The sequence below is a fragment of the Trichoderma gamsii genome (assembly GCF_001481775.2).
Source record: "Trichoderma gamsii strain T6085 chromosome Unknown Scaffold_17.2, whole genome shotgun sequence".
Classification (NCBI taxonomy): Eukaryota; Fungi; Ascomycota; class Sordariomycetes; order Hypocreales; family Hypocreaceae; genus Trichoderma; species Trichoderma gamsii.
The window spans coordinates 297,834-312,352 of NW_020171354.1; the positions used below are offsets into that span (position 1 = coordinate 297,834).

General features: G+C 49.2%; 3 protein-coding genes across 3 annotated transcripts; 2 read left to right on the plus strand and 1 right to left on the minus strand.

The window, feature by feature from the left end:
* Positions 1-1,087: 1,087 nt before the first annotated feature.
* On the minus strand, positions 1,088-1,546 carry TGAM01_v205503 (hypothetical protein; the record flags this gene model as incomplete). The annotated part of the gene is made up of 1 exon (XM_018802820.2): positions 1,088-1,546. One exon carries the CDS (start codon positions 1,544-1,546, stop codon positions 1,088-1,090), a length of 459 nt encoding a protein of 152 aa, XP_018663937.2.
* Positions 1,547-2,329: 783 nt separating this feature from the next.
* Positions 2,330-3,332, plus strand: TGAM01_v205504 (hypothetical protein; the record flags this gene model as incomplete). Its single annotated transcript, XM_024549652.1, has 4 exons — positions 2,330-2,371; positions 2,445-2,463; positions 2,529-2,603; positions 2,761-3,332. 4 exons carry the CDS (start codon positions 2,330-2,332, stop codon positions 3,330-3,332), a joined length of 708 nt encoding a protein of 235 aa, XP_024405601.1.
* Positions 3,333-4,771: 1,439 nt separating this feature from the next.
* Positions 4,772-13,438, plus strand: TGAM01_v205505 (hypothetical protein; the record flags this gene model as incomplete). Its single annotated transcript, XM_024549653.1, has 11 exons — positions 4,772-4,969; positions 5,051-5,195; positions 5,348-5,502; positions 5,753-6,095; positions 6,157-6,247; positions 6,337-6,407; positions 6,472-6,557; positions 6,624-7,314; positions 7,387-7,537; positions 7,610-12,200; positions 12,260-13,438. 11 exons carry the CDS (start codon positions 4,772-4,774, stop codon positions 13,436-13,438), a joined length of 7,701 nt encoding a protein of 2,566 aa, XP_024405602.1.
* Positions 13,439-14,519: the final 1,081 nt, after the last annotated feature.

A 14,519-nucleotide genomic window follows, 5' to 3' on the forward strand; every position in this document is an offset into this window, starting at 1 on the left:
GAATGAAGCGAGGCAGATACAAGGTAGTGTAAATAGTACATGTACATACAAAGTAGAGCAGTAGTACGGGTACTATCATGGATGCTAGACAGAGGCAAGAGGTTGCGCGATCCCTGGTCCGAAAATATTACATGTCAATACCGCTAACAGCGACGGCTGCCTCGGCTCCAGTAACACAACCATCTTGTTTTTGCGCGGCAGTTTCCAGCGATGGTAACCAGGGGGGGGGGTTAGTCGGTAAAATGCCCGCTTTGGAAATGCTGGGGGAGGATTCGTTCGGGCATTGACATCAAATTTCTGTCACTGAATGTAATTAACTCCAATCTGTCAGATTGGACAACGTTGACGGATTACTCTACTATGTGTAATACCAAGAGCCCAGTACTTGGTATGTGCATGCATAGTATACAGTATTACTTGTTCGTGATATCAGATGCCAGCTGTCGTTCGTATATGAGCAGTCTCCTATGAAATATTTTTGAGAGGGAATCATACGCTTGGACAAGACTAAAAAAGGGTTTACGGGTATACTATACTAGTGGTAAAGATCCGCACCAGTCGTAGCCCGTCGAAACGGACTCCGTGTTTTGTAGCGTAACGTTAACAATTATGGGGATAGCACAAGGGTATTGGCCGACTTTTTCTTGTTTTCTTTTCTTCGGAGCATTCTTCACGTCGACTTTCAAAGTTTAGCTCTATACTACATAGTTCGTACTTCAACTCTATCGCTAAGCCTGTCTAAGCCTCTGTCGATCGCTTTTAGCACCGATGTCCTGTCTAGGCCCCGGTACGGAGCCGTGAATCCCCACAGGGCGAGAACAAAAGGCCATTTCATATGGCGGGAATCTGGAAATTCGGTCACGGTAAGTGGGAGCCAGGGGACCAGGGAGCTGCATTTCCAGGATTTCGTGCTCCTTTTATCTGCTCCATCTAAGAGTGATCGTCGTTAATGCAGGGTAGAGGGGCCCAGTGCAGGGCTACTTGCATGCATTGGTTTTACTATACTAGGATTTATCGCCAACGGTTATGACTAGGTACTCATATGTGCTGGGGTACTGCACAAGTGTGTATTACGCAGACCAGCCAGCTACAGGGTCATTTCTTTCCAATAGATCCTCACAAACTTAGTCTTCTGTAGGAACCAATCGCCGTCCTTGAGCTTCCACGTCTCGTAATAGTGTCCTCCGCCAGTACCATGCACCCCTTTGTCAGCCTCCTTGGTGCCGACCAGATAAGTTACGCCGAATATGGCCATGATCTCGTCTGGGGCCACCAGCTCTAGCTCTGGATAGCCAGCAACATGCATCGTTTGGATTGGCGCGAATATGCTGCTAAAAAATGCCACCCAGTCTGCCAGCGAGGTCCAATGGTAGTCAGTGTCATTAAGGCGGACGATGTTATCATCTTCATCAACAGCCGTAAAGGTGTAGTCAGGTAACATAACCTTGTCGGCCAGGCCCCAGTTATTGGTGTCGGCGAGACGGCAATATAGCGCCTTTTTGCGGATAATGATTTCCGCGGCGCCAGCTGGAAGAGCGAGAGCCATGGTTTGAAAATGCTGGCTGGGTGGATATCCAGAGAGTGTGGAGAACTTGTCAGATGAGAAAGACTCTCCGGAAACACGACAGCAGCGTATGGAATTACAAGTTGCTGAGTGGAAAGACAGTGAGATGATTTTCACATGCAGGTCATCATCCGCGGGTAATGCGGAATGTTGCTCCTGAGAATGTCGGAGGAAAGTTGGGAGAAGCTCTTTCAGGGTACGGATATAGATGCTGGCTGTCGTGCTCCTGTTATATGTTTGATTTCGTGCTAGTGAAGAACCTCCACATATGCAGCACACGACCAATCATTCAGTGAGTAGCTGAACCAACGCGCATACGCATGAATTAGAAGGCAACAGGATGCGATACCACGTATGTTCAAATCCTTCAGCAAACACCACTCCTTCATTGACCCCGGTCCTCGCATAGGTAGGACATGGAAGAAAGCGATTTAGCTTAACAATTAAGACCAAACTAAGCGGGACCTCATATATGAGAGCCAGCAAAGCCCATGTTGAAACTGGAGACCGTATGCGGAGCATCCTGAGAAAATCCAGGGGGTTATAACACCCATGTTGGCTTAAAAGCTCCAGGAAAATGTCGCGGGAGAAGATCGACAGCCGAGACGGCTCGTCAAACGCGCTAATACACTCTCAAAAGCGCGGCAGCATGATAGCTTAGCCATCTTAAGACGACCGAATGTCGTACAAGCTAATAGACCTTTAAATTTAAGATTCAATACCTGCGCGCAACGGCAAAAACTAGGCATTCAGCAGTTCAACACCATGCGATTTCTTTGTCTCCACGGGCGTGGAACCTCCAGCCAGGTATGTTGGCCGAGTTTTCGCCTCCAAAAAGACATGGTCACCGAGTTCCGGGTTGCTAACGTATTTTGGCTAGATTTTCGAGCTGCAGACCGGTAAGACTATTTCGAAACCAAAGCTACTGATATACATATGTTAACGTATACTTGTCGACTGGCAGCGAGGCTCCGAGAAGAACTCGGCAGTCATGAGTTTGTTTTTATAGATGGTGTTGTGTCAACAGAGCCGAGTGAAGGTGAGGCCATCTACTCCCTACCCTGGAACCAAAGAAACAAATATTGAACATAAGCACATGTCCATCTAATCGATCTCCCCGGTGCCCCTTCCCCCCTTATTCTGCATTTCTAGTGCAAGTACTCAAGACTAACTACATGTACGTGTCTCCGCCTCAGGGGCCGAAGCTATTGCTGATGAATTCTTTGGCTGGTTCGACAAGCCCATCAACCAGGCCCAATCGCAAGAACTCCTCCTCGGCCTTGTGGAATTCATCGCCAACGACGGGCCTTTCCAGGGAGTCATGGGCTTCTCAGAAGGCGGTATAGTCGCGGCAATGCTCCTCGCTGAAGACGCTAGACAGGGCTTTGCAGGCTTCCAGTGCGGCATCCTTTTAAGCGCTGCGCCGCCATTGGATCCCGCCGCCATTTTCCAAGAGCCGGCGTCGCTCAGATGCCTCGATCCTGCCGTGGACGGGATCGCGATCCGCGTCCCCACTGCTCATATCGTTGGTTCCAACGACACGTCTGCCCGCTTAGTAGCGCTGTCGCCCCTGTCTGGCCTCTGGACCAGCAGCGGCATGGGGGATCCGGTGAAGCTGCACCAGTCGCTGTTTCAACTGTGCAATGACGAGCGGGAGCTGTTCTCCCATCAGCTAGGGCATAAGGTGCCCGGAGCCAAGTCGGCCGAGGGACTATCAGGGGCTCTTCGGGCCATTGAGCGTACGATTGAGCGAGCACAGTCGGGATGAAGAACGTTGACGTCTAGGAAGAATTACTTGAGGGCGAAGGAACACATATGAAGATGTTGTTTTCCGCAAACGGCGTGATGGTATCAGCATGCAAGTCTCAGAAGACGAGTAATCGGTAGCATAGCATTTCATATGCGTATTAGCAAGCGAATGCGCCGGAAAAGACATCATATTCGCATCTTGCTTAGCAGGTATAATGTAATGAGCAATTTCTTACTTCTTTTCTCTTGCTTTGCATGCCAAATATGTAAGGATCTACCCAAAAGTGCATTTACTCCATTTGGTACTCCGTATTTCCCCGAGGCTCTCCATGAACTCGGCAGACAAGTGCCGCTCTCCAAGCTATGATCACCGGCAGAGCAGCAGCCTGGAAAATTGGACCTGGTCCTGATTCCCGTGACAACGGATCGGTGCTACCGGTGGGGATCAATCCCGACCTAAACGTCTAAACCTCCCGGGGTAACCTTGCAAGCCGGCCCTACAGTCTACTACACCGATGTTGTCAGGCTTGTTCACCCGCGGACCATATCGCTCGCAGCCCACCCAGTACGAAGCAATTGCAAACGTACCAAGTCACTTCCTTGAATTGGAATGAGGTTGATGGGAACTTCACTCCCACCTGCCTTAGTCCCGGACAATCTTCACAATTGTCAGACTAACAGTTTGACGCTAGTCACTGACAGATACAAATCTAGAATATAGAAGGGGGGCGGTAGGCTGCCAGGGCCGAAAATTGGAGCGCCGATGTCACGTATCACTCAGGCGGGATATCGTGAAATTGGTTCGGTTCGGTATTTGATTTCCGTATAACAGGGACGCGCGGTTGTTCAATCAGGAGATTGGAAAAGGATCAAGGGTTAGTAACTTGTTTTTTCGCTAAAAATGAGCTAGTCAGGGAAGACTAAGCGTTGGTAGTGTTTCAAAAAACTTGATGTGACTTCAAATGGAACTTTGAGTAGGCAGATGAATTAACAGATGACAACCGTCCTCCATCTTCCCCGGAAACAGCAAGTACCTCTGCCAAGGAGGACTTTCTTAAGCTTGTCAACGTCATTCGGGAGCTACTTTGCGCCGGCTGGGTCCAGTAGGGGCTATTCAGATGATCGCTTGATCCTATGATAGCATATCTTGCGGTATCTCGGTGGGATAGGAGGGCCCTGAGAATCACTTCGTGTATTTGACCTCCTTGGGATGTTTTACAAAAAATGGGACGCTCGTTCTTGAAGACGGACTCGCAAAGTAGAAAAAGGGCATCCAGTCCTGCCTTGAGTTCTCCAAGGCAAGATTCCATACTGCTGCAGGCACTTGTCCTTCATTACTCCCATAAGACGAAACATTGTTGCTCGACATTTGGTTCTTTGTCATTGCTATCTGGTATAAACCAATCTCTTCTATCATCATCATCACCATACATATCCTACATCGATATTGTTATTACAATGGCACAAACCACATCCAAAATCCCTGACCAAGGAAACGGCGACATCGCCGTCGTCGGATACTCCTTTAGACTCCCACAAGATGTAAATGATGACTTGAGTTTCTGGGACGTCTTGGAGAACCGACGAAATCTGATGACCGGCTGGCCTGAGTCTCGCATGAGTGCACAATCATTTTTGGACACAAAACCAGACAAGGTAAGAAGCTGGTTCACACTCTCTCGAGGCTTTCAAGCCTCACGCTGATATCTCGCTGACTTGGCTTGGCAAATTGTACAGCCCTTCCCCAAGGGAGGACATTTCATCACAGAGGATATTGCTGGCTTCGACGCACCCTTCTTCTCGGTAACAGCCAAGGAGGCTGCGGCCATGGATCCCATGCAACGCTTGACTCTGGAGGCCTCATATCGGGCATTTGAGAAAGGTAAGAAGCATAAAGTACAAGATTCTTGAGGGTGATTCCTGTAGTAGACAGCCGTGATGTCCTCCTGTTTTGTACTTTCTTATTTCTACTGTGCTACTGTCTTTGCCGTATCATGTTGTGACTACATGTTATACTAACGGTGATACTCACAGCCGGATTCCCCACCGAAAACCTAAAGGGATCACAGACTGCTGTCTTCCATGCCTCCATGTTAGAAGACTATGCGAGGCTGGTAGCAATGGATCCCGATAATGCAGAGCGGACAGCCATCACCGGTGGTACAGTCTCCTGCGTGATACCCAATCGTGTCAGTTGGTATTTCGATCTGCATGGACCGAGCGTTCACGTCAACACGGCGTGTTCCAGTAGTTTGGTAGCAGTGGATATGGCGTGTAAGACATTGCGTAGCGGCGACGCATCATGTGTGAGTCAATCAAGTTCATCCACCGATCCCTTTTAATGTCCACCCCCCTGCAATGGAATTTTCGGAAGAAGCTTCCATGACAAATCTTCTTGAAAAAGGCAAAACGGCTAAGTCGCATTCCTGCATTTAACAGGCCCTTGTTACCGGAGCCAACCTGCTGCTGGACCCTGCCATTTTCCATTTCCTGTCGAGCCAGAATTTCCTGGCACCGGACAGTCGCTGCTACAGCTTTGACCACCGCGCAAGGGGATATGCCAGGGGTGAAGGCATCATTGCCGTCGTGCTTAAGCCAATCGCCGCGGCCGTCCGAGATGGTGACATGATTCGGGCTGTTATCCGTGCGACGGGCTCAAATCAGGATGGATATACTCCGATTTTGACGCAGCCGAGTCAGAAGGCGCAAGAGGAGCTTATTGAACATGTCTACAAGCAAGCCATTCTTCCGCTCACCGACACGCGCTATGTTGAGGCACATGGTAAATTGAACCTTCACGCAAGGACAAATGAAATGGAGGCCTTTGCTAACACTTGATACAGGAACGGGGACTCCGGTAGGAGACCCGATAGAAGCAAGGGCTATAGGGAGAGTATTTCGAGGATATCGATCCAAGACAGAACCGCTATACATGTCAGTCGCTAATTTTTCCTTCATTTTGTGACATTTGTTAGGTCTTTGAATTCAGGGATGCTGTTCTGCTAACAACGGCTCACTGATAGTGGCTCCGTCAAATCAAACATTGGCCATCTTGAAGGTGCTAGTGGCTTGGCTGGCTTACTGAAAGTCGTTTGTGAGTTGCCATTTGTTGCATGCAAGATAATTTGTCAATATGATAACTGATATTTGGGCTCCAGTGAGTTTGGAAAGGGGTGTCATTCCGCCTAATGCACTCTTTGAGAAGATCAACCCTGCAATAGACGCAGACTTCTGGCATATCTCGGTATGTTCTGACTCTGAGTGGTAGCCCCATACGTATTGCAGATTTCTAATTCGGCATACATTCCAGATCCCAACTGCAAGCGTCTTCTGGCCCAGCCAAGGTCTGCGCAGAGCCTCCGTCAACTCTTTCGGCTTCGGCGGCTCCAACACCCACGTCGTAATCGATGATGCGCTGCATTATTTGCGCGAGAGAGATTTACCCGGCAATCACTGCACAGTTACAGTTCCTAAGAATGTAGCTGGTAAATTAGTATCGTCGCCATCGCCGATCATCGATGGCCGTCTTGAAGACTTTTCTGATTCTGACCTCTCTGTTGACTCTGAGAAGACTGCATATACCAAAGCATCTTCGCAATCTTCTACAACAGAACGTCTTCCAAAGCTCCTTGTGTGGTCTGCTGCAGACGAACAAGCAACCAAACGTTCCATACGTGACTACGAGCTCTTCTACAATGAGAAAATCGCAGGCAATCGTATCAAGCTTGATCGCCTGGCTTACACGTTGGCTGCCCGCCGAACACATATGCTCTGGAGAAGCTTCGCCATTACCGTAAATGACCAAGATGGCACGCCAGGTCTTGATGCCGTGAAGCCTATGAGGAGCTCAGCAGATGCAACACTGGCGTTTGTGTTTACTGGACAAGGAGCCCAATACACAGGCATGGGATGGGACCTAGTGAAATATTCCGTTTTTGCAGATACTCTTCAGAGGATTGAGAAGATCTACGAGAGCCTTGGATGCACATGGTCCATCTTTGGTAAGAGACCCATACCTAGCTTGATAATCTATTCGTGTGTATGGCTAACAAGCAAACTCTTTCGCGTTACAGATGAGTTGCGCTCAAGCAAGAACATCGATTTGCCACAGTACAGCCAGCCCTTGTCTACAGCAATTCAAATTGCCCTGTTGGAACTACTGGCTAGTTTTGGTATTGTTCCCAAGGCTGTGGTCGGCCACTCTTCAGGAGAGATTGCCGCTGCGTAAGTGAAAGCCCTACTCTAATGCTATGTCGTTCAAGCGATTGATACTAATTCATTTTTCTATTCATAAAGCTATACCATTGGTGCCTTATCATTGGAAGCTGCCTGCAAAGTTTCGTATTTTAGAGGTCAACTTGCAGGAAAGCTCAAGGCTAACAATGTTTCATCCCCTGGCGCAATGATGTCCATCAACTTGACCGAGGCGAATGTCCCAGGATACCTGGCCGCGATTGGTGATGAAGTTAGCTCTGTTTGCGTAGCTTGCGTTAACAGCCCTCTTAACTGCACACTGTCAGGTCCTGAAACGGCCATTGATGCCATCAAGGTACAGGCTGACAAGGACGGCATCTTTGCTCAAAAGCTCAAAACTGGAGTCGCCTACCACTCGCCAGCAATGGAAGCCATTGCTGAAGAGTACATTACTAGGATGGGATCGCTAGAGGGTGCATCTCGCCAGGATCTCAAAGTTGCCAGTGCTATTCCCATGGTGTCATCCGTTTCGGGCAAAACCGTGCGCCCGGCTGCTCTGAAGACGGGTCAATACTGGGTCAACAACATGGTTTCCCCAGTTCGCTTCGCGGATGCCGTGCAATTGCTGACCCAAGAGCCATCAAAGGTCCAGATTGGGCTGAGAAATATCACTGATCTGGTTGAGATTGGATCCCATCCGGCTCTGCGACGCGTGGCCCAAGATACTATCCGCCAAACTGTAAACAAGAAGCAGCTTATCCGCTACCATGCTGCTTTACAGCGATCGCGTCCGCCTATGCAGATGACCCTGGAGCTTGTGGGACAGCTGTTCTGCTTAGGATATAGTGTTTCCATCTCTGCCGTCAACCAGGAGTCTGGTGTCGACTCCAAGGAACTGGCAAAGAAGCCTGCTTTCCTAGTCAATACTCCCGACTACCCGTTTAACAGATCCCAAAATTATTGGGCCGAGTCTCGCATCAGTCGGGACTACAGGCTTCGAGGAAAGGTAAACGGCGATTTTCTTGGAGCCCGTGCATCTGACTGGAACCCTCTTGCTCCTCGCTGGAGGAATTTCCTGAGTGTTGAGTCCGTTCCTTGGGCTGGTCACCACAAGGTCAGTGACACAACGCTCTATCCTGCAGCTGGTATGCTGGTCATGGCCATTGAGGCTGTCCAACAGATGGCCCCCAGTGATCGTGAAGTCTTTGGCTTCCTCGTCAAACAGGCCGATTTCATTAGTCCGATACTTGTGCAAGAGACGTGGGAGGACAGAACTGAAACCCAAGTTCATCTCCGTCCAGTAGACTTGCAAAAAGGCCACGATAAGGACGGCTCTCTGGGCTTCGAGATTGACATCTTCTCCTATACTCGTGAGAGTTGGGTCAAATGTTTCAATGCCAGCATTCAAGTTGATTATAAGGAGACAACAAGTATCTACGGTAGCGAGCGCAGGAAACTGAGAGACAGCAAGATTCAAAAGCAATTCAGCCAAGCTGCAGAATCTTGCGTCTGGCCGGTCGATTCTGCTGTCTTGTACCGCGATGCTGCAGAAGTTGGTTTGCAGTACGGCGACTGGTTCCAGCTCGTGCAAGATGCACGATGGGATGCAAAGACCACTGCTATAGCCTCAATCGACGTATCCAATGATAGATACAGAACAAACAGTTTGATGCACCCTGTTGTGCTTGACCAAGCTTTCCATGTATTGCGTGTCAGCTCTGGTCAGCAGTTTGCTGCCAATGTTCCAGTTCGCCTCCTGGATGCCTGGTTTGCATCTTCTCCGAAATGGCAGGCCCCGGATACCGGTTCCATCCGATGGATCTCGACATCTACTTCGGCTTTGGCATTTGAAGATGCCCAGGGGCATGGCGAACGCGGAACTCTTGCTGCTCTTGCTGACGATGGTACAGTTCTCTGCACGATTGAGCAGGCCATCACCGCAGCTGTCTCAAACGAAACTGCGTCGAAAGAGAAAAAATTACTGTACAGCACTGAGTGGAAGCCTCAAATTAGTTTGCTTGAACCACAGCAGCTCTCTGTTGTATGCAAAGCAGATCCATCTGAGAGAGACGAGACAACAGTGATAGGAAATCACGCCAAGATTTGTTCAGCTTTGAATCTCGTCTCCGTTCGCGTACTTCAGAGATTGGATCGTGCCAAGATTCCCGACTCCCTGGCTCGTCACGTTGAGTGGATGGAGCATCATGTCAGCAATATGACTCCCGAAGATAGGCTTCTTGGTGAAAGCATCAGCGATGAAGACCTTGAAGCTCGGCTTGTTGAAGTCGAAGAGGTGCTACCAGCTTGGAAGCTGTACACTAGTTGTGCGCGAAAGCTCCCCCAGATTCTCACAGGAGAGATTGACCCGCTTCAAGTCGTCTTCGAATCAGATCAAGCAGAGATCTTTTATGCAGACCTCTTCCAGAAGCTGTGCCAGGATGGCCGTCTAGGTACAATCTTAGATCTAGTCTCTCATGAGACTCCAGCACAGCGCATTCTGGAGGTGGGTGCCGGTACTGGTGGTATGACGAGTCACGTCCTGTCCCTTCTGCAGCAGCGTGAGGAGCGAACTGGAGGTTCCAGTTTCGCTGAATACACCTACACTGACATATCCCCAATGTTCTTTGAGAGAGCAGGCAATAGGTGGCCCCATCTCAAGGCCCAGGGTCGTTTGACCTTTAAGACGTTTAACTTAGACAAGCCTATCGAGGATCAAGGCTTCCAGACTGAATCCTACGATATTGTTGTCGCGGCTAGTGTGCTCCACGCAACCCCTTATCTAGAGGCAACTGTTCGCAACGTCCGCAGGGCGTTGAAGCCTGGAGGCCGCCTCATCCTTCTCGAGGTTATCAACCCTGATGACATCGCCACAAACTTCATGGCCGGTCTAGTGCCTGGCTGGTGGGTAGCTCGAGAGGCGTGGAGGCCTCATTCTGCAGCGGTTCCTGAGCATTTGTGGGATAAGTGCTTGAGAGATCACGGCTTTTCGGGGAACGATGTAGTTCTTCGGGATTATAAGAGCGATTCGTGCCATATTATGAGCATTCTCATCTCAACTGCGGTCGAGGAGCCTAAGAATGCTCCTGAGATCAATTCTGGAAAGCTCGTTATTGTTGTCGATGAGCATAAGTCTCACTGGCAAACTCAGCTTGCTGAGCTTGTGCAGAAGGAGTTGGATCCTGAAGCCACCAAGGCTTTAAGCATTTGTGCTTTCTCACTCGATGAGCTTTCCCAGTCTCTTAGCGACGTAACTCCAGATGACGTCGTTGTCTGTATCGCTGAAGTTCATAACCAGCCACTGCTCTCTAGGCTCAGCGAAAAAAGCTTCAAGTGTCTCCAGTATCTTGTGGGAAACACTACTAAGCTTCTCTGGGTAACTGCCAGTAGTACAGATAGTGAGGATTACGCCAGCTACGGTGTAATGCAAGGCTTCTTCCGCGCCATTCGCGCCGAGCAGGTTGATAGCCATATCATTTCGCTTTCCATAGAAGGCAAGGTTGACTCTCTCAAGACGGCACAATTTATTGCCAAAACGTTCCGTGCTAGCTTTGAATCCCCGTCTTCTAAGGAGCTCGAATATCTTGTGAGAGATGGACTTTTGATGACTGGGAGAGCAATCAAGGATGTGTCCGGGAACGACACACTTGCTTCTCTGTCATCCCGCCGGCTGCAACATAAAGCGTGGTATGACGGACCTGCTCTGCAGCTTTCTATTGGAACCCATGGTGCTCTGGACACGCTGCGATTTGTGCGTGATACAAAGCATGATACTGACTTGGGCCCGAACGATGTTGAGATCGACGCCAAAGCCTGGGGGCTCAACAAACAGGATCTCCAAGCTATCATGGACCGTCAGGATTTCCATCTTACTCTTCAACTGGGAGCCGAGTGTGCCGGTATTGTTACTCATGTTGGACGTGACTGTGATGCTTCTATCAAAATTGGCGATCGCGTCTGTATGGTAACGCCGGGATGCATGCGACAGTATCCCCGAGGAACCGAAAAGTCTGTCTACAAGATTCCAGACTCAATGTCGTTTGAGGCAGCCACTTCCATGCTCGTGCCATCCATGACAGCTTATTACGCCTTGATCAACGTTGGTCGTTTAGAGAGAGATGAAAAGGTTATCATTCACACAGCTGCCAGTGCCGTGGGCCAGGCCGCTGTTCGTATTGCCCAGATGCAAGGTGCAGAAGTCATTGCTACCTTCTCAACCCCCTTGGAGCGAGACACTCTCACTAAGACCATGGGTCTATCTGAAGACCAGATTTTGGACAGTAACAGCATTGAATTCACTCAAGCTGTGATGCAGTTGACTGGCGAGTACGGTGTGGACGTTGTTTTCAATCAGCTTGCTGGCAAGGACGTAGTCCGGGCCTCTTATGAGTGCTTGGCCACTGGTGGGCGATTCCTCGATATCAGGAGCCATACTCGTGATAACAATAGTGCTTTTTCTATCAGCATCTTTGACAAAAACACCAGCTTCTCTGTTATTGATGTACTTGATTTGAACCCCAGAATGATTGGTACGCTCTTGAAGAAATCGATGGAGCTCATGGAGCAAGGGCTAATTCAGCCCCCGCAGCTTCAATGTTTCAACGCATCGGAAGTTGAAAGAGCTTTCCAAGAACTTCAGAGCAGTGATGTCTCTGGCCGTGTCATTATCAAGCCGCAAAATGATGATCTAGTTCCGGTAAGTAATGCCCTTTACAAGTTGAAGAATCATTCAACATACTAACACTGGCCAAATAGAAATTCATCCAAGAGCAGCAACCGTGGAAGTTTGACGCAGAAGCGTCTTACCTCATTGCTGGAGGATCTGGAGGCCTTGGTCGAGCCATCGCAAAGTGGATGGTTGATCATGGTGCAAAAAATCTCATTATCCCATCTCGATCAGGAGCTGCCTCCAAAGCTGCTCAGGAAATGGTAAAAGAACTGACAGCTCGGGGCGTCAAGATCGTGACGCCTAAATGCGATGTGGCATCGGAAGCAGATCTTTCAGATGCGCTGGATGATTGTTGTCGTACAATGCCGCCTGTCAAAGGCTGTATCAACGCGGCCATGGTTCTTCAAGATGCCGTCTTCCAGAGCAGCATGACTTTTGAGCAGTGGAACTTGACCATGCGCTCCAAGGTCCAAACGTCCTGGAATCTGCACCGCTTCTTGCCCAAGGATCTGGATTTCTTCATCATGCTATCTTCCATTGCCGGCGTCATTGGCCAGATGGCCAGTGCCAACTACTCTGGAGGATGTACATACCAAGACGCTCTTGTGAGATACCGTCTCGCACACGGCCAGACTGCGCTTTCTCTTGACATTGGTTGGATGCGAAACGTTGGCATCGTTGCCGAGAACAGCGCGTATCAACGACAGCGTCAATCTCTTGAGGATATGAAGCAGATTGAAGACACCGAGTTGCTCGCGGCCTTGACCATGTACTGCGATCCAGGCTCCCCACTCTCCCAGATCGTGGCTCAGGCCAAAGGTCAAGTTCTCCTAGGACTGAACACTCCCGCTGATCTCCTCATCAAAGGCCGCAGCGCTCCACAACTGATGGACCGACCGCTCTTTGCCCCCTTCTCTTTCATCGCCGACTCTGGCTCTGCTACATCCAACGGCGCAAACAACAACGGGGGAGCGGCAGCGGGTGTTCGTTTTAGACAGACCTCGGACTCAGGAGAGCGCAGCGGCATTGTGCTTCGCGCTCTAGCAGCGAGATTGGCGCGTGCCATGTCTATCTCGCCTGATGATGTTGAGCCTAATAAGACGCTATCGCACTATGGCGTTGATTCTCTCATGTCTGTTGATTTGAGAAACTGGTTTGGACGGGAGTTCGGGGCTACGCTTCCTGTTTTTGCAATCATGGGCGGTTCTTCAATTGCAAAGATTGTAGATTTGGTGGTTGAGCGAAGCGTGGCTGGTGAAAAATAAAATTGGATGACGTGCATATATACGCTGGTAGCTTTAATTTTATAGCCTTGCGGACCGAGTGGAACATTCACATCTTCAGTAGCTCAGGGAAGTGTCTGTGTATTAAAGTTACCTAGGTACCCCGAGTCAAATCAGAAGACCCTCTTGTCTGAAGCCTGAAACTGGTAGATAGCAGCAGCGGGACCCATAAACAGCAATAACTCTACTGTAGTTGCGTAGATATACACATAGGCTAACAGCACAGTGTTAGCGTTTCCAATTCTTCGTTGTTTTCTCATACCTATTATAGCTCCTTCAAGACTTAGGATGCCAAAAATGGAAGACATTTCACTCAAGAGAAGAGCTTGACGGGATCCCGTATTTTCCAATGGATATGGTCGTATGTGATAGTTCAATGCCCTTGATCCGTTTATATCTCTACATTGCAGCAGGTACGTGTAGCTTATAGCTTATGTTGCGTTTTACTGCAATAGACAAACCCCTTGCTCTCCCTGCGAGGCTCAAGGAAAAGACTTCTACTATGGTTCCTCGAAAACGCAATCCAAAGCAGCTCTTGTAGCCCAGATCAGAGACCTTGCAAGTAAAGAATGCAGCGCAAATACGGTACTCGAGTCGATTGTAAGCATCGCCCATTGTCAATTGGCTTTGGGTTACCCCTGGCTGGAATCGGATGACTCTTGGTAACATAATGTTGGTCAACGTCAGCAACCCTTTTGAACAATGTCGCGACTGTGGCGCAACAAGCGCAGATGGTGTGTTCCAAGCTGAGATTCTAGCTTGGGCCTATCAGCGACCTGAAACAAAGTCTCGTCTTTTTCTTGAAGCTCGAGGAATTTTTCGACTTGATATTCCAATCACTGGCCTGTTTCTTCCCCATACCACTTGAGTAATGTCTTTTTCAACATTTTTCTTGGTTCATTAGTCCATTGAAACAGTCTTGAGGTTGGATAATTAGGGCTGGAATTTCCTTCGCCCATGATATTCGATCAAGCATTGTATCTCCAGCACTCGGACGCGAAAGTCGCAACCACGACGGTGTTCACGTTGAGCTCATTAAATGAAGGCAGCAGATCATTTATAA